Consider the following 20,900-nt stretch of genomic DNA (forward strand, 5'->3'; position numbering starts at 1 on the left):
TCTGTGTTGAGTGAGGTGGAATACAAGTAAAATAAATACTAAAAAGTATCCATAGGATTCAGCAACATGGATGACACTGGTGGCCTAAGAAGTATTTTCTTTCTTTCTTTTTTTTTTTTTTTTTTTTTACTTATTTTATTTTTATTTTTTTTTCTTTTTATTATTATTATTATTATTATATTATTATTATTATTATTATTATACTTTAGGCTCTATGGTACATGTGCACAACGTGCAGGTAAGTTACATATGTATACATGTGCCATGCTGGTGCGCTGCACCCACCAACTCGTCATCTAGCATTAGGTATATCTCCCAATGCTATCCCTCCCCGCTCCCCCCACCCCACAACAGTCCCCGAAGTGTGATGTTCCCCTTCCTGTGCCCATGTGTTCTCATTGTTCAATTCCCACCTATGAGTGAGAATATGCAGTGTTTGGTTTTTTGTTCTTGCGACAGTTTACTGAGAATGATGATTTCCAATTTCATCCATGTCCCTACAAAGGACGTGAACTCATCATTTTTTATGGCTGCATAGTATTCCATGGTGTATATGTGCCACATTTTCTTAATCCAGTCTATCATTGTTGGACATTTGGGTTGGTTCCAAGTCTTTGCTATTGTGAATAATGCTGCAATAAACATACGTGTGCATGTGTCTTTATAGCAGCATGATTTATAGTCCTTTGGGTATATACCCAGTAATGGGATGGCTGGGTCAAATGGAATTTCTAGTTCTAGATCCCTGAGGAATTGCCACACTGACTTCCACAATGGTTGAGCTAGTTTACAGTCCCACCAACAGTGTAAAAGTGTTCCTATTTCTCCACATCCTCTCCAGCACCTGTTGTTTCCTGACTTTTTAATGATTGCCATTCTAACTGGTATGAGATGGTATCTCATTGTGGTTTTGATTTGCATTTCTCTGATGGCCAGTGATGGTGAGCATTTTTTCATGTGTTTTTTGGCTGCATAGATGTCTTCTTTTGAGAAGTGTCTGTTCATGTCCTTCGCCCACTTTTTGATTGGGTTGTTTGTTTTTTTCTTGTAAATTTGTTGGAGTTCATTGTAGATTCTGGATATTAGCCCCTTGTCAGATGAGTAGGTTGTGAAAATTTTCTCCCATTTTGTAGGTTGCCTGTTCACGCTGATGGTAGTTTCCTTTGCTGTGCAGAAGCTCTTGAGTTTAATTAGATCCCATTTGTCAATTTTGGCTTTTGTTGCCATTGCTTTTGGTGTTTTAGACATGAAATCCTTGCCCATGCCTATGTCCTGAATGGTAATGCCTAGGTTTTCTTCTAGGGTTTTTATGGTTTTAGGCCTAACATTTAAGTCTTTAATCCATCTTGAATTGATTTTTGTATAAGGTGTAAGGAATGGATCCAGTTTCAGCTTTCTCCATATGGCTAGCCAGTTTTCCCAGCACCATTTATTAAATAGGGAATCCTTTCCCCATTTCTTGTTTTTCTCAGGTTTGTCAAAGATCAGATACTTGTAGATATGTGGCATTATTTCTGACGGCTCTGTTCTGTTCCATTGATCTATATCTCTGTTTTGGTACCAGTACCATGCTGTTTTGGTTACTGTAGCCTTGTAGTATAGTTTGAAGTCAGGTAGTGTGATGCCTCCAGCTTTGTTCTTTTGGCTTAGGATTGACTTGGCGATGTGGGCTCTTTTTTGGTTCCATATGAACTTTAAAGTAGTTTTTTCCAATTCTGTGAAGAAAGTCATTGGTAACTTGATGGGGGTGGCATTGAATCTGTAAATTACCTTGGGAAGGATGGCCATTTTCATGATATTGATTCTTCCTACCCATGAGCATGGAATGTTCTTCCATTTGTTTGTATCCTCTTTTATTTCCTTGAGCAGTGGTTTGTAGTTCTCCTTGAAGAGGTCCTTCACATCCCTTGTAAGTTGGATTCCTAGGTATTTTATTCTCTTTGAAGCAATTGTGAATGGGAGTTCACTCATTATTTGGCTCTCTGTTTGTCTGTTATTGATGTATAAGAATGCTTGTGATTTTTGTACATTGATTTTGTATCCTGAGACTTTGCTGAAGCTGCTTATCAGCTTAAGGAGATTTTGGGCTGAGACAATGGGGTGTTCTAGATATACTATCATGTCATCTGCAAACAGGGACAATTTGACTTCCTCTTTTCCTAATTGAATACCCTTGATTTCCTTCTCTTGCCTAATTGCCCTGGCCAGAACTTCCAACACTATGTTGAATAGAAGTGGTGAGAGAGGGCATCCCTGTCTTGTGCCAGTTTTCAAAGGGAATGCTTCCAGTTTTTGCCCATTCAGTACGATATTGGCTGTGGGTTTGTCATAAATAGCTCTTATTATTTTGAGATATGTCCCATCAATACCTAATTTATTGAGAGTTTTTAGCATGAAGGGTTGTTGAATTTGGTCAAAGGCCTTTTCTGCATCTATTGAGATAATCGTGTGGTTTTTGTCTTTGGTTCTGTTTATATGCTGGATTACATTTATTGATTTGCGTATATTGAACCAGCCTTGCATCCCAGGGATGAAGCCCACTTGATCATGGTGGATAAGCTTTTTGATGTGCTGCTGGATTCTGTTTGCCAGTATTTTATTGAGGATTTTTGCATCAATGTTCATCAAGGATATTGGTCTAAAATTCTCTTTTTTTGTTGTGTCTCTGCCCAGGTTTGGTATCAGGATGATGCTGGCCTCATAAAATGAGTTAGGGAGGATTCCCTCTTTTTCTATTGATTGGAATAGTTTCAGAAGGAATGGTACCAGCTCCTCCTTGTACCTCTGGTAGAATTCGGCTGTGAACCCATCTGATCCTGGACTTTTTTTGGTTGGTAAGCTATTGATTATTGCCACAATTTCAGCTCCTGTTATTGGTCTATTCAGAGATTCAACTTCTTCCTGGTTTAGTCTTGGGAGGGTGTATGTGTTGAGGAATTTATCCATTTCTTCTAGATTTTCTAGTTTATTTGTGTAGAGGTGTTTTTAATATTCTCTGATGGTAGTTTGTATTTCTGTGGGATCGGTGGTGATATCCCCTTTATCATTTTTTATTGCATCTATTTGATTCTTCTCTCTTTTTTTCTTTATTAATCTTGCTAGCGGTCTATCAATTTTGTTGATCCTTTCAAAAAACCAGCTCCTGGATTCATTAATTTTTTGAAGGGTTTTTTGTGTCTCTATTTCCTTCAGTTCTGCTCTGATTTTAGTTATTTCTTGCCTTCTGCTAGCTTTTGAATGTGTTTGCTCTTACTTCTCTAGTTCTTTTAATTGTGATGTTAGGGTGTCAATTTTGGATCTTTCCTGCTTTCTCTTGTGGGCATTTAGTGCTATAAATTTCCCTCTACACACTGCTTTGAATGCATCCCGGAGATTCTGGTATGTTGTGTCTTGGTTCTCATTGGTTTCAAAGAACATCTTTATTTCTGCCTTCATTTCGTTATGTACCCAGTAGTCATTCAGGAGCAGGTTGTTCAGTTTCCACGTAGTTGAGCGGTTTTGAGTGAGATTCTTAATCCTGAGTTCTAGCTTGATTGCACTGTGATCTGAGAGATAGTTTGTTATAATTTCTGTTCTTTTACATTTATTGAGGAGAGCTTTACTTCCAAGTATATGATCAATTTTGGAATAGGTGTGGTGTGGTGCTGAAAAAAATGTATATTCTGTTGATTTGGGGTGGAGCGTTCTGTAGATGTCTATTAGGTCCGCTTGGTGCAGAGCTGAGTTCAATTCCTGGGTATCCTTGTTGACTTTCTGTCTCATTGATCTGTCTAATGTTGACAGTGGGGTGTTAAAATCTCCCATTATTAATGTGTGGGAGTCTAAGTCTCTTTGTAGGTCACTCAGGACTTGCTTTATGAATCTGGGTGCTCCTGTATTGGGTGCATATATATTTAGGATAGTTAGCTCTTCTTGTTGAATTAATCCCTTTACCATTATGTAATGGCCTTCTTTGTCTCTTTTGATCTTTGTTGGTTTAAAGTCTGTTTTATCAGAGACTAGGATTGCAACCCCTGCCTTTTTTTGTTTTCCATTTGCTTGGTAGATCTTCCTCCATCCTTTTATTCTGAGCCTATGTGTGTCTCTGCACGTGAGATGGGTTTCCTGAATACAGCACACTGATGGGTCTTGAGTCTTTATCCAATTTGCCAGTCTGTGTCTTTTAATTGGAGCATTTAGTCCATTTACATTTAAAGTTAATATTGTTATGTGTGAATCTGATCCTGTCATTATGATGTTAGCTGGTTATTTTGCTCGTTAGTTGATGCAGTCTCTTCCTAGTCTCAATGGTCTTTACATTTCGGTATGATTTTGCAGTGGCTGGTACCGGTTGTGCCTTTCCATGTTTAGCGCTTCCTTCAGGAGCTCTTTTAGGGCAGGCCTGGTGGTGACAAAATCTCTCAGCATTTGCTTGTCTGTAAAGTATTTTATTTCTCCTTCACTTATGAAGCTTAGTTTGGCAGGATATGAAATTCTGGGTTGAAAATTCTTTTCTTTAAGAATGTTGAATATTGGCCCCCACTCTCTTCTGGCTTATAGGGTTTGTGCTGAGAGATCTGCTGTTAGTCTGATGGGCTTCCCTTTGATGGTAACCCGACCTTTCTCTCTGGCTGCTCTTAACATTTTTTCCTTCATTTCAACTTTGGTGAATCTGACAATTATGTGTCTTGGAGTTGCTCTTCTCAAGGAGTATCTTTGTGGCGTTCTCTGTATTTCCTGAATCTGAATGTTGGCCTGCCTTGCTAGATTGGGGAAGTTCTCCTGGATAATATCCTGCAGAGTGTTTTCCAACTTGTTTCCATTCTCCCCGTCACTTTCAGGTACACCAATCAGACGTAGATTTGGTCTTTTCACATAGTCCCACATTTCTTGGAGGCTTTGCTCTTTTCTTTTTATTCTTTTTTCTCTAAACTTCCCTTCTCGCTTCATTTCATTCATTTCATCTTCCAGGGCTCATACCCTTTCTTCCATTTGATCGCATCGGCTCCTGAGGCTTCTGCATTCTTCACGTAGTTCTCGAGCCTTGGTTTTCAGCTCCATCAGCTCCTTTAAGCACTTCTCTGTATTGGTTATTCTAGTTATACATTCTTCTAAATTTTTTTCAAAGATTTCAACTTCTTTGCCTTTGGTTTGAATATCCTCCCGTAGCTTGGAGTAATTTGATCGTCTGAAGACTTCTTCTCTCAGCTCGTCAAAGTCATTCTCCGTCCAGCTTTGTTCCGTTGCTGGTGAGGAACTGCATTCCTTTGGAGGAGGAGAGGTACTCTGCTTTTTAGAGTTTCCAGTTTTTCTGCTCTGTTTTTTCCCCATCTTTGTGGTTTTATCTACTTTTGGTCTTTGATGATGGTGATGTACAGATGGGTTTTTGGTGTGGATGTCCTTTCTGTTAGTTTTCCTTCTAACAGACAGGACCCTCAGCTGCAGGTCTGTTGGAGTACCTGGCCGGCCGTGTGAGGTGTCAGTCTGCCCCTGCTGGGGGGTGCCTCCCAGTTAGGCTGCTCGGGGGTCAGGGGTCAGGGACCCACTTGAGGAGGCAGTCAGCCCGTTCTCAGATCTCCAGCTGCATGCTGGGAGAACCACTGCTCTCCTCAAAGCTGCCAGACAGGGACATTTAAGTCTGCAGAGGTTACTGCTGTCTTTTTGTTTGTGCCCTGCCCCCAGAGGTGGAGCCTACAGAGGCAGGCAGGCCTCCTTGAGCTGTGGTGGGCTCCACCCAGTTCAAGCTTCCAGGCTGCTTTGTTTACCTAAGCGAGCCTGGGCAATGGCGGGCGCCCCTCCCCCAGCCTCGCTGCCGACTTGCTGTTTGATCTCAGACTGCTGTGCTAGCAATCAGCGAGACTCCATGGGCGTAGGACCCTCTGAGCCAGGTGCGGGCTATACTCTCCTGGGGCACCGTTTCCTAAGCCCGTTGGAAAAGCACAGTATTCGGATGGGAGTGGCCCGATTTTCCAGGTGTCGTCTGTCACCCCTGGAAAGGGAACTCTCTGACCCCTTGCGCTTCCCGAGTGAGGCAATGCCTCGCCCCTGCTTCGGCTGGCGCAGGGTGCACTCATCCACTGATTTGCGCCCACTGTCTTGCACTCCCTGGTGAGATGAACACGGTACCTCAGATGGAAATGCAGAAATCACCCATCTTCTGCATCACTAGCGCTGGGAGCTGTAGACCGGAGCTGTTCCTATTTGGCCAACTTGGCTCCTCCCCCCTCTCCATGCAGGATTCTTTACAACAGATGTATCCATTACCATATGTTTGCATGGAAAGGCCTCCTTTTATAATTATTTGTAGAAAAGTGCTCATCCCCTTCACTGTTTCTTTCTTATGTAGTTTAATGAGTTGGAGACTGGAGTATTCTGTTTCATGGGACTCATTAAAGAGGGTGTGGTGGAGATGACATGCAATAAGCCACTATACCATGCAGCAAAAGATCCAAGTTATAATCCCTGCTCAGCTTCTAATTTGCTGTGTGACTTGAAAAGGAGCTGCTTCCTCCTGGTCTTGACTTCCACAGCTGGTCAATTTTGTCTTGGACAAAATTAGTATTTCCCAGGAGCAAAGGATTCTGCAGAGATGCCTCAAGGGTAGCCAAACCCTGCTTTAAGCGGAGGAATTCTGCTTTTTTATTTTTTATTTTATTTTATTTTATTTTTTTGCTATTGTACACACTAGAGTTTCTTTCAAGACTTTGTCTTACAATGATTACCCTATGAAAAAAAAGTGAAAGCCATTTTTTAGATGTTGTCCCAAATGCTTAGAATCATCTGGGAGATTTTTCACAGTGTTCCACCCTGAGCTCCAGATTCTGAAAATGGAGCTCAAAATTTGTACCATATTTGTTCAGTTTCTTTTGTGTTTTGGTGCATAATTAGGGTTGAGTGGCATTATTCTAGACCAATGGCATGCAATCCTGTCTACTCTTAGAATTATCTGGGAAGCTTTAATAAATACTGATGCCTGGGTGCTACCTCTGTGATTGTTACTTAACCTGAGTACAGATGTGTGTTTTTAAAATTTTATTTACTTATTTATTTTTTGAGACGAAGTCTTCACTCTGTTTCCCAGGCTGGAGTGCAATGGTGCAATCTTGGCTCACTGCAACCTCCGCCTCCCGGGTTCAAGCAATTCTCCCTGCCTCAGCCTCCCAAGTAGCTGGGATTACAGGCGCCCGCCACCATGCCCAGCTAATTTTTGCATTTTTAGTAGAAATGGAGTTTTACCATGTTGTCCAGTCTGGTCTGAAACTCCTGACCTCAAGTGATTCCCCTGCCTTGGCATCCCAAAGTGCTGGGATTACAGGTGTGAGCCACCATGCCCAGCCGAGTACAAATGTTTTTAACAGCTCCATCAGTAACTCTGATGTGCATCCAGGGCTGAGAACCCTTAGTCAAGATAATCACTGCATTCTGTCAAGTTCTACCTGTATGTGTATGAAAACAAGAAATCACAAGCATGCTACCTATACCTCCATCCTCTTATAAACATTTATTGAACGTGTCATTTCCATTTTATAGCTATGTTTATGTAATGACACCATCGGTTGGGTTGAATGACAGAGAAAAGGCAACTGATATAGTGGCAATATCATCAGCTTCTGCACACTTATTTGTAAAGAATTTCTCACTGTTCATCTTACCTATGAGAATTCCAGATTATTGTTCAAGACCTTACCCTGCCACAAATCCTTTAGCCCTGCACAAGCAGGTTAACTTCTCTAATCTTAATTTGGCTCATTCACAATTAGTTGATTAATATCAAAGGAAATTGCACACATGATTCTAAGATTCTGTGATCATTTTCTTATTTCATAGAATGTGATCTGATGGAAAATAAAAATCTAATTTATTTCAGGCTTACAAAGCATTCTTTTTACTTTTATTTGATCTTCATGTTTAAAAAGGCCAGTGATTGAAGACTTTGTTGTGTTCCCGTCTTCTTATAACACATCCCTGATCTGCAGAGGAATTATCAGAAGCTGAGATTTAAAACTGAGATCCTCTTACACCACAAATCTCACTGCCTGTCTGGGAACCCAGTGCTTTGGGAGCCTGAAGTGAAAATTTGCAAGTGTACAAACAAGAAGTTGCCCATGGTATTTAGCTTAAACCTTTACATACCCCCAGACAGCAGCAGAGCTGGTAGCAGATGGGAAATCATTCATTGGGTCATCATTTATGCATTCTGTTTTCCATTCCATCATTCCACACACATATTCCAACATATACTAGGTACTGATTTCGGCACTAGGGTATGTGTTTGTAATGAGACAGATGCCATGTAGGCCTTCATGGAGCATTTTAGTTAGCCATAAGGAAGAATTCACTCAGTTTTTCAAATGGAATTCTACTGATGCCCAACGGCCATGAGTTCTCTAGGGGATTTTTAGATTTTATGTGTCCATTTTAATGATTATCTAAAAACCAAAAAATAATCATATTCTGAACCATCTGGAAGATATCCTAATAACCAAGGATGTGATTTTAGGGCCTGCTTCTTGGTTTTCATTATGGCCACTTTGGCACCACATTACTAATTTATTGCTATTGGCTGAGAAGAAAATAAATGGAGTAGGTCTTATTTGTAGGGAATGCAGCATGTCTACATGACAGCCAAATGAAGTAAAAATAAGGGCTGTACCATTATCTGAATGGAGATAGGCAGTGGGGGTCCTGTTATTACATGGCTTATGACAGAGTAGACATGCTGTGCTCAGGAGACCTTGTGCCAGAACCCTTGGTACCACATTCATGTGATTTAGTTTAAGGCAACTCATCCTTTGTAGTACTTTGTTATTTTTCAGTTTGAGTGATAGGCATTTTCTAGCTTTATTTATATTTAATTTTAAAATTTGTTTTGGTTTTAGAATTGGATAGAAGTGATATGTTTATCTACATTTGTGTTGACACTTAATTAGTAATTCTAGTATAAAGATAATTTGTGTCAACAGCAGGGACTTGGAAAACCTTCCTTATTTTAAAGGGCATCAACATATTACTTTATAATATATTGACAAATCCTTTTCTAATTTCTCTCTCTCTACTGTGCTTAGCATTTAACTAGTTCATCCTCTCATTAGCCTACGAGCTAATGTTCACATTTTACTTGACTTTGACCCTCCTTTATGTTTCTTAAATAAGTTGCCTGATAATGATTAGAATTGCCTAACTCACAAAGACTAACTCAGGGGTAGTTAGGTATTTACTAGACTATCACTTGTTGAAGTTTCCCAAATCAAGTGGGATTCCAGCTGTGTGTCTGCAAGGACCCCTTTTAAATCTGAAATAGAGGAGCAGTCAAAGCTGCCACGGTTGCCACTGACTGGCAATACAAAATGATTGTGTTCAAAATTTTTTAACCCCCCCAAATAAATTGCCTGAATAATATTTTTATGTTACTAAGGTGAACTGCTGGGGTTACCTTATTTTCTTCAGTAATTCTAAATTTTTCCTTCGGTTTGGTAGGTCTTTGAGTATCTCCCCCACAAAGATGTTGGAATTCTGAGTCATTTGGAAAATGGCCTCCTAGGAGTCCCTTTCCACCCAGTATGTGTGTGACTGTGGCTATATCAGTGCACATCAGAAGTCATGGCTGTGTTAAATGAGAAGCCTCAAGCTAGCATCCAGAGAAGCCACTTTTGTCCAGAGGAAATGGATTTTTAGAGTTGTCGAAGGGTGTAAATGTAGACAGCAGCCAGCCATATCTCTTCATCAGTTGATTTTTCTTTCCTTTATTTTTTTTCTCTTCTCTCAGCAGTTTAATGTGAGTGCTTCTCTCTTGCCTCGTTTATTTCAGATGCCTCAGGAACAGTACACTCACCACCGGAGCACCATGCCCGGCTCGGTGGGGCCACAGGTATACAAAGTGGGGATTTACGGCTGGCGGAAACGATGCCTGTATTTCTTTGTCCTGCTCCTCATGATTTTAATACTGGTGAACTTGGCCATGACCATCTGGATTCTCAAAGTCATGAACTTCACAATTGTAAGTAGAACCATCTAGGTTTGTTTAGCTCTCTTCCGTGAGGGGAAGCGTGGGGCAAGATGATGAAGGAATGTGGAAAAGTGATGTTATTACAGTAGGACTTAAAAAATCTGTAACCTCATGTTTTGGTGAAAGAGCATTTCTGTTCAGATTGAATATGGATATTGACTTCTATCTAATCTCAATTCTTCAGGGGCTAGTAATCCACCTTAAAGATATTTCCCTCCTTTAGAATTTCCTGTATGTTATCCCTCCATTTTGATAACTGTTTCTGTAGCCTGTAGCTTTCAAGCACTTTGATTAAATAATTAAGCAATAGAGAATAAATTCAAAGTATTAAGTTTTCAGCAATTGTAGTGATTATAAAAGGTTTTTTGAAGTAGAGAGTTGAAACATTTGAGTAAAATTATACTGTGAACATTATCTATCTAAAAATTTTAACTATTTATGCTTGATTATCCATCACTCTGGTTAGTTAAGAATATCCTCAGTTTTTCGGAGGACAATCCTCCTTGCCCCTGGTCTGGGTAAGATGGAAATTAGAGGAATGTAGCTGTGTTTCATTTTTTTTTTTTAAGAATTGATGTTTATGTTTCTTTAATGAAACTGTTGCTATTGGTGTTTGGGGTCCCTGTACAGGCTGGACATTTACTGTTGTAATTCAAATGAAAAGAAAATCCTGGAAAAATGACATTTGGAGTTATTTAGAGGTTTTATACCTGGAAATTCTGATCTATACTGGTAATGTAAGTAGTCTAACTCATTAATGAGGAAATACTGGGCAGCAGTCTGCTGTATTGAGCATAATTTCCTTTCTTGTTCTGATGTCAAAAGTAAGTAATATAGATTGGCAATAAAAATAACTCCTAGGTCAGGCACATTGGCTCATGCCTAAATTCCAGGACTTTGGGAGGCTGAGTTGGGAGGATCACTTGAGCCCAGGAGTTCAAGATCAGCCTGGGAAACATAGCAAGACCCGATCTTTGCAACCAAGCAAAGAAACAAAAACCAAACAACAAATAACAAACCAAATAACAAATACCAAAACCCTCTTGTTTGATAAATAAACATGACCTTTACAAAGTAACAGTAAAATTTTCATGTGACAATCCCAAATATCATAGTGGATATTTGCATTTTCTAAATTACAAAGTTCATTTTTATCATTGACATCCTATGCATAGTCACATTTTCTTGCCTTTGCTTGTACATTTTCTTCTGCTTGGAGTGCTTTTCTCTGTCTTCCCTGTCTGGTAAAACTTGTCTTGATACTCCTGTAGTTCCATTTATGTATCTCTTATTATATTTACCACTCCAGATAACAATTTTTACATGTATTTCTCAGACAAACTGAACTTTGAGAAAGGCAAAGGCTGCATCTTTTCTGTGAGTGGCTTTGTCCATCACTCATGCTAGGGCTTCTTGGTGCTTAATTAGGACTCTATAAACCAAGGTTACAAATACTGCTTCAGGCCTCAGAATGGCTCACTTTTTAATATTTGTGGTAACAGTTAGGAAACCATAAAAACAAAAATATTACCTTGATGTTACACATTTCTATCTTGAGAAAATAATTCAGTTCTTTCTAAAAAAATTTTTCTTTCTTTATATATGTATTTATTTATGTATAGGCAGGGTCTCACTTTTTCACGGAGGCTGGAGGACAGTGGTACGATCATAGCTCACTGCAGCCATGGACTCCTGGGCTCAAGCAATCCTCGCATCTCAATCTCCCAAGTAGATAGAACTACAGACACACACCATCATGCTTGACTAATTTTTAAATTGTTTGTAGAGATGGGTGTCTCACTATGTGGCCCAAGCTGGTCTCAAACTCCTGGTCTCAAGCAGTTCTCCTACCTCAGCCTCCGACAGTGCTGGGATTAGAAACATGAGACATCACATCCAGCTAAGAGTTCAGTTCTTTGAAAAATGCAGAAAATCTAAATTGCAGTAGTAACTTTGGAAGATTATATGGTCAGTTTCCATGGGGTTGTAGGCATCCAAGGTAATAAATAGTTCCAGAGTATTAGAGCACATTAGCTTCCGTTTCTGAATTAGACTCAATCAGTACTTCTCAACTTGGACTTTACTTTTTTATTTTTATTTTTTTTTTTGTGAGATGGAGTCTCGCTGTGTTGTCCAGGCTAGATTGCAGTGGCGCGATTTCGGCTCACTGCCAGCTCCGCCTCCTGGGTTCATGCCATTCTCTTGCCTCAGCCTCCCAAGTAGCTGGGACTACAGGCACACACCACCACGCCCGGCTAATTTTTTGTATTTTTAGTAGAGACGGGGTTTCACCATTTTAGCAAGGATGGTCTCCATCTCCTGACCTCATAATCTGCCCATCTCGGCCTCCCAAAGTGCTGGGATTACAGGCGTGAGCCACCGTGCCTGGCCTGGACTTTACTTTCTTTAAAGACAGGCAGAATTCAGAGAAATGTTTAAGCAGGAGAGCAAGATGTAATCAGATTTACATTCTAGAGAGCTTGCCTAGGTGGTGAAGCAATAGAATGGGGAAAGTTTGTTAGAGCTGAGGGCTCTGGAGGATGCCTTGGGTCCATTCGGCCTTAAGTCCCAGTGACCATAATTGCCATCTGTCGATGTGCATGTTCTGTGATGTTCTTAATTTGTATTTCAAAAACTTGTAAATTAGTAAAACTTCTCTGTTGCAATATTAAACAGGAGAATACTGAAGCTAGGGCAGTAGTATGGACCTTGCATTTAAAGACATTTAAAAGATGGAATTGATATACCTTGACTTCTGGTTGGATGTAGGGTTGAGGGATCAGAAGACATTTTGGAAGATTTCTGGTTTTAGGATGGTGAGATGGCTGGGTGGTGGGGCCTAAAAAGAAAAATAGAATGTATTACTTTTCCACTAGAACTTGGCTAGTACTCATGTATACCTTTAGTCCCCTATTTGAAGCTATCCTCTTAATCCCTTATTTTTGTGATTTTTACCAAGGCTGTCACAAATTTAATTTGTAGAACCTGTAAGATTTAGGGGTAGAGGAAGTGGAAAATATGAGCTGAAACTTTGATAACTGTGATATTATACCAATACTGCTTCTAGAGTATGTTTTATCTGGAAGGCTTAATAGAAGTATGTGTAAATGTATATTGAGTACCACTTATATGACATTAAGGTAATAATCTATATGAAATTGGCTCTTTCCTACAGTTAACTAAATTGATTGCCAAAGTTGAGAGTCCTTAAAGCTTTACCAAACTTACTGAGGTAAGAATAATGCTGTTATTAGGCATAATTGGTGCTTTATAGCCATAATGCATTTGAGCAAATAGAACTGAAGTGTTAGAAAATTGGTCTTGCCCTGCAAGTTAAAAGCATATTTTCCATCAATCACAGTATAAAGGATATTCTTTTAGAATTATAATTCTTTTGCACAAATAATAATTTACTTACAGTGGAGATCGTGGGGAAAGAATGAGGCATTAAGCAATGTTATGTTGGAGAAAGAGAAAAAAATCAATGAGATGGCAGTAAAGCAGTTTATGCAGAGATTTAAAAATATATGTAGGGGAAGTCCTAGCCAGAGCAATCAGGAAAGAGAAAGAAATAAAGGGCATCCAAATTGGGAAAGAGGAAGTCAAACTGTCTCTGTTTGCCGATTACATGAGCATATACCTAGAAAACTCTAAAGGCTCCTCCAAAAGACTCCTAGATCTGATAAACTAAATTCAGTAAAGTCTCAGGTTACAAAATCAATGTATACAAATGAGCAGCACTGCTATATACCAACAATGGCCAAGCTGAGAAATCAAGCACTCAATCTCTTTTATAATAGCTACAAAAATTTTAAATACCTAGGAATATACTTAAGCAAGGAGGTAAAAGATCTCTATAAGGAGAAATACAAAACACTACTGAAAGAAATCATTGAAGACACAAACAAATGGAAAACCATCCCATGCTTATGAATTGAATGACTCAGTATCATGAAAATGACCATAGTGCCCAAAGCAATCTACAGAGTCAATGTACTTCCTATCAAAATATCAACATCGTTTTTCACAGAATTAGAAAAAACATTTCTAAAATTCATATGGAACCAAAAAGAGCCCAAATGGCCAAAGTGATTCTAAGCAAAAAGATCAAATCTGAAGGCATCACATTACCGGACTTCAAATTATGCTACAAGGCTATAGTAACCAAAACAGCATAATACTGGTATAAAAGTAGACACATTGACCAATAGAACAGAAGAGAGAACCTAGAAATAAAACCTAATATTTAAAATCAGCTGATCTTTTACAAAGCATACAAAAACATAAATTGGAGAAAGGACACTCTAATAAGTGATGCTGGGAAAATTGGATAGCTACATGAAGAAGAATGAAACTGGATCCCTTTCTCTCACTGTATTGAAAAAATTAACTCAAGATGGATGAAAGACTTAAAGACCTGAAAAATTCTAGAACATAAAAATTCTAGAAAGAAAAACCTAGGAAAAGCGCTTCTGGATATTGGCCTAGGCAAATAATTTATGACTAAGACCACAATAAGAAATGGAACAAAAACAAAAATAAATAAATGGAACCTAATTAAACTAAAAAGCTTCTGCACAGTAAAAGAAATAGTAATCAGAATTAACAGACAACCTATGGAGTGGGAGAAAAAAATTGCAATTATGCATCTGACGAAACGACTAATATTCAGAATCGATAAGGAACTCTAAGCAAGAAAAAAAAAACAGGTGATGTCATTAAAAAGTGGGCAAATGGCATGAATAGACATTTCTCAAAAGAATTGATATAAATGGCCAAGAAACATAAAAAAAACAACAGATCTAATCATTAGAGAAATGCAAATTAAAACCACAATGAGATACCACCTTACCCAAAGCAGAATGGCTATTAATAAAAATTAAAAAAAAATAGATGTTGGTGTGGATGTGGTGAAGAAGGAATATTTATATACTGCTGATGGGAATGTAAATTAGTACAATGTCTATAGAAAACAGTTTGGAGATTTTTCAAAGACATCAAAGTAGACCTACCATTTGATCCAGTAATCTCACTGCTGGGTAGCTACCCAAAAGAAAAAAGTCATTATATCAAAAAGAGACCTGCATATGTATATTTTTTTTTTGCAGCACATTTCACAACTGCAAAGATATGGAACCAACCTAAGTCCCCATCAACAGATGAGTGGATAAGGAAAATGTGATATACATACACCATCAGCCACAAAAAAGAATGAAATAATGGCTTTTACAGCAAGTTGTATGGAACCAGAGGCCATTTTTCTAAGTGACGTGACTCAGGAATCAAAAATCTGATACCACATGTTCTTTTTGATAAGTGGGAGCTAAGCTAAGGGTATGCACAGGCATATAGAGTGGTATAACGGACACTGGAGACTCAGAAGAGGAGAGGGTGGGAGGGGGATAATGAAGGATGAAAAACTACCTGTTGGGTAGAGTATACAGTACTCGGTGATGGGTGCACTAAAATTCCAGAGGTCACCACTATATTATTGATCCATGTAACCAAAAACCACTTGTATCTCTAAAGCTATTGAGGAAAAAAAATTATATATATATATATATATACACACACACATATATATATGTATGTACACACATATACACACACATTTATGTAGGAAAGAGTGATTATTTTGTATGTTTGGTTTGTTCAACAATTTGAGATTTGGGAAAGCTCACACTGTTATCAAACCCCCTGTGTAATGACGAACTATAAGAACGATGTCTGCATAAATGTCTTCTTTTGAGAAGTGTCTGTTCATGTCCTTTGCCCACTTTTTGATGGAGTTGTTTGTTTTTTTCTTGTAAATTTGTTGGAGTTCATTGTAGATTCTGGATATTAGCCCTTTGTCAGATGAGTAGGTTGCGAAAATTTTCTCCCATTTTGTAGCCAAAAAACACATGAAAAAATGCTCACCATCACTGGCCATCAGAGAAATGCAAATCAAAACCACAATGAGATACCATCTCACACCAGTTAGAATGGCGATCATTAAAAAGTCAGGAAACAACAGGTGCTGGAGAGGATGTGGAGAAATAGGAACACTTTTACAGTGTTGGTGGGACTGTAAACTAGTTCAACCGTTGTGGAAGTCAGTGTGTGGATTTCTCAGGGATCTAGAACTAGAAATTCCATTTGACCCAGACATCCCATTACTGGGTATATACCCAAAGGACTATAAATCATGCTGCTATAAAGACGCATGCACACGTATGTTTATTGCGGCATTATTCACAATAGCAAAGACTTGGAACCAACCCAAATGTCCAACAATGATAGACTGGATTAAGAAAATGTGGCACATATACACCATGGAATACTATGCAGCCATAAAAAATGATGAGTTCACGTCCTTTGTAGGGACATGGATGAAATGGGAAATCATCATTCTCAGTAAACTATCGCAAGAACAAAAAACCAAACACCGCATATTCTCACTCATAGGTGGGAATTGAACAATGAGAACACATGGACACAGGAAGGGGAACATCACACTCTGGGGCCTGTTGTGGGGTGGGGGGAGGGGGGAGGGATAGCATTGGGAGATATACCTAATGCTAGATGACGAGTTAGTGGGTGCAGCGCACCAGCATGGCACATGTATACATATGTAACAGACCTGCACATTGTGCACATGTACCCTAAAACCTAAAGTATAATAATAATAAATTAATTAATTAATTAAAGTTAAAAAAAAAAAAAAAGGAACGATGTCATCTGAAAGTGTTTGTGAAACCTTGGTGATCTATCCAAGATTGAAAATCTGGAATTTTACTTTGTCAGTCTTGCATTCTGTGCTATCCCCAAGGATACATGCTGGAAGAGCCTTTCCAGTACAGCAATCTGGACAAGCATCTTACCAAGTTTTCTTTGTCTCAGAGGTAAATCAGAAGAAAAGTTATTTTGCTTTCTTCTGCTCTTAGCAGAATATTCCAGTATTCATTACTGGCAGGAGATTGAGACTACATATTTCATTTTCCCCATACATTGGAGAGTGTGTGTTTTACCTGCACTGTAAATATCCACAAATAGACCTCAGTTTATCACACATTGTGCTTATACAAACAAGCTAATGTTTATTAAATGTCTCTTCTGTGCTACTCACTGTACATGGCCCTTAAAATCTTTTAATTTTCATAACTCTACAAATTTAATACTGTTATCCCCACTGAAAACCCAAGGCTCAGAGAAGTTGAGTGACTTGCTGAAAGACAGCTAGTAAGTGAAAAGCTGGTGTTTGACTTCCTGTCTCAACCTTTCCACTACACTTTACCTCCTCCTCCAAATTGCAATAATGATCTGGCTCTTCAACAGAATTCTGAAGCTGGAAAAATAGCTTCTTATCTTTGCCAACCCTGTGTCATAGGTCACTTTCGTCTGCGGTATCCAGTGACATTTTCTGTTTAGAGTAGTTCCCTGGTAGTTCCGAATGTTTGGTTTTTATCTAATTTCTCTTTGCTGTGTAGCTGAGGACCTTCTCCTTACATTGTTTCCACCTTGTGTTTTGTCCATTTGATGTGTTAACATAAGCGTTTAGTATAAACTTAATATCTGCTCATAGGTTGGTGGAAGACCCAGTGAGTTAATTCTTGTGAAGCATTATTAGCAGAATCTGACACATAGGAAGAGTCAGTGTTGACAACAGAAAGTCATGAGAGACCCTTCATGACAGTATAGTAGTTCAGGGCTCAAACTCTGGAGACAGATGTTCTAAGTAAAAATCTGGATTCTGTCTCTTACTATGTGATTTTTGATAAGTTTCTCAACCTCCCTGTGCTGCCATTTCCTAGGAGTAATGACAATACCTACCTCCTAGGATTGTTGTAAAGATTAGAGGACGTGATAAATGCATTGTTTAGCGCTTGGCACATAGTAAGCACTTTATAGAAGTGTTTGCTATCGTTGTAGTCGTCGTCGTCATCATCATCATCATCATCATCATCATCATTTACTGCAGGCTTATTCTCTGCCAGGCACTAAACTGTTGCAGTTACAGTTTGCAAATATTATCTAACTTAATCATTATCCAAGCTGCTACTATTTGGATACCAATTTTACAAGGGAGGGAGTGGCTCAATAACTTGAGATCACATAGCTATAAAGCCTCAGAGTAGAGATTCAAACCCAAGCAGTCTGACTATGGATCCTGGTCTGTTGGCTAGTTTGTCATATTGTGGGGCAGTGCATAATGCCATGAGTGTCAGAAACTGGAATTCCCAGCCCTAACTGGCCATGAACTACATTGCCTTTCTCTTCTGGAAGCCAGTATAGCACTAAATGCGTTGGACTAGATGTCATCTCGGGCATCTTCCTGTTTGGACGCTGATTTTTGTCATTTTATATTTCCCTAGGCTGTATGACGTCTCATTCTAATAGAGAGCTGTTACTTTTGCTAGTGCATTCTACCAGCCCAATCAAAATAACGTGGCCTCAAAGACCTTCCAAAATACTGTAGTATTGATCACGTAGACAATCATTTAGCACAAGTGGTTATTAAGTGACAAAACTACAAAAGGCTTAGGAGTCATCAGTGGATGGTATGATATCTTATCCCAGTACTTGTAAAATTAAATGAAATAGGAACCTTAGGAGTCACCTCATCAGACATCCTTATTCTACAGATGTTGGAACCAAAGTAGATAGCAAAGTTTTCTGACCCAGCTTGAGCACCCCAGCTGCTCTGGAAACTTCTCTCAGTAGCAGGGATTATTCTCTATACATTTTTGTAGCCCTGCTCAGTGCCTGTTTTCAGTAGGCTTTCAACATGTGTTAACTGTAGATTGCCTTTTGCAGACCACACAAAGGAGATAATGGATGTCAAGTATCTGATCATGTTGCTAAAATGGTGGGACCTCTGTAAATGATAGCTACCTATACCTGTAGTATATAGATCTCCTGATTTCTATTTTAGTTTCTATTCGTTAACATTACAAAATCCAAACTGTTGTCACTTGTGATCATGTAAGAAATGAATTTCCATTTATTTCATAAAAACTCATACAGGATTAACTTTATAATGTTTTCACATTATGCACATAAGAACCCTATGAGCTAAGCACCCTTGTTATCCACATTTGACAGAGGAGGAAGCAGAGGCTCCAAGAAGTGCAGTAACTTGCCCAAGGTCACACAGTCAGTGAATGATGAAACTGGGATGGGTTGCAGGGAGTCTGGCTCTACAGTCACTGCTCTTCTTCAGTACACAATGCTGCCCATTTTCCAAGGGCTATTTTTCATGAAGACAAATTGAATTTGTTCAGTGCAATGTCTAAAACATGATTTATTTACCCTGAAGTAAGATAAAGATCCACTGAGGGTCAGAGGAAGGCATTCTAATGCTTGTAAATTGGACACATTGTAAAACAGTAAAAGCCAGAGAGAACGGCCTGCACGTTCCATAACTCAGGACGCTGACACATCATCTGCTTTGGGTAAGCTCAAGGAACTGCGACCCAGTCAAACTAACTCAAGTTGAGGGGAGTGAGGATACATATAAAGTACGTGGTAGACACTTAGAATATGTTTATTGAATAAATGAAAGGGAGAAAATTATGAATAGGCAGTCATTTTAAATTAAAATGTATAAAGATGGGTTAATAGAGCTTTATATGATTTCTAAAATGAAGTGTTAGTTGATTTATTAAGGTAGACAGATCATAAATGAGATGAGTGCTTGAATTTGATTATGAAAAGGTATTTTTAATACAGACACTCCCTCTGTGTATCAACTACCTGCTACATTTTAATTACATGAGAAAAGAAGGGTAATGATGGAGTGTGAAATAGATTAAAGGCAGGAGACTTCATCCTAGCTAATATACAGATTTGCTTAGTAAATGAGTGAAAGTGATATTATTGGTGTTAGTTATACTTTTCATTTAACACTGTTAATATATTGTGAGTTTGAGTAGCATCCGCTTCAGTGCGGGTGCCAGCTTAGCTTGGGGACTTGGAAGTGCTTCCTACACTGAGAAAATCATGCTTCCATCTCTCAGTGCTTTGACTGTGTGGTCACTTTTAATCCATTAGCTCAATCCATCCATCTGAAAAATGGCCAAAATGTTGTTTTTTAAAAGCAACATAAAAATTGTAATGCAGAAAAACAAAAATTTATTTTTATTCCATAGTCAGTCCTAGGATATGGCTCTCTAATGTCCTGTTTGGTTTGAAACTTCCTGTGTTTTATACCTTTGTGAGAATGTAAAGCATCAGGGATGATTTGGGTATCATAATTACTGGAGATAACATGAATCAAGGCTGCTATAAAGTTATACAATCTATTGGGCATATTTGCTTCAATTGAATCAGTATTTCTTAAGCACACAGTTGAGTATACTATGCTTTGTGTAGAAACTAAAGATTAGAATAAAACAATTCTATACTTTAGGTACTCATAATTTACTAGGGAAGAAAACACACGTATAATTTTAATACTTTCCACAAATTACATGTTTTAAAGAAGTATGAAAGTTGCAGAAAGAATAAATTAGCTAAAGTTAGAGGCACTGGAAGGCTTCTTGAGTTGTGTCTTCAAGGATGGATAAGGCCTTTTGTGTGGTGGTAGAAGCAGAGAAAGCAGTGTGATTATAGTCTGGAAGCTGGTAAGTTAAACTTGATTGTGGAGCCTCAGGCATAATGGTTCTAGTATTGAGAGCTTAGGCCACTGGAGTGGAAAGAGGGGATGGGGAAAGATGAGAATAGGAGCTGACATGAGTAAAGTCAAACAGGCTGCAAATTATAGACTTTGGAGAGGTCAAACTGAAAAGCTTGAATTCCAATTATAAAGAAATTACTGTGCAACTTTATCCTATTATTTGGACAATATTTGTGACCTTTTCCACTTACGAGAGTTTTCGTACAACCAAAGTTGTTTTTATGTCCTAGAATTGAGAGGAACAATGTTAGAAAATCT

At 38.7% G+C, this 20,900-nt stretch overlaps 1 protein-coding gene across 18 annotated transcripts in view; it reads left to right on the forward strand.

The window, feature by feature from the left end:
- Positions 1–20,900, forward strand: part of SGCD (sarcoglycan delta) — a 1,054,463-nt gene that overhangs the window by 621,603 nt on the left and 411,960 nt on the right. For 17 of the 18 annotated variants that reach the window (XM_063724354.1, XM_063724343.1, XM_063724356.1 and 14 more), the window contains one exon: positions 9,788–9,976. In XM_063724354.1, the coding sequence (XP_063580424.1) occupies positions 9,788–9,976 (189 nt within the window). Of the gene's footprint in view, positions 1–2,673; positions 2,835–9,787; positions 9,977–20,900 lie in introns of all 18 variants that reach the window. The other variant, XM_063724355.1, reaches the window with a different exon arrangement.

The sequence above is a fragment of the Pongo abelii genome, chromosome 4 (assembly GCF_028885655.2).
Source record: "Pongo abelii isolate AG06213 chromosome 4, NHGRI_mPonAbe1-v2.0_pri, whole genome shotgun sequence".
Taxonomy (NCBI): domain Eukaryota; kingdom Metazoa; phylum Chordata; class Mammalia; order Primates; family Hominidae; genus Pongo; species Pongo abelii.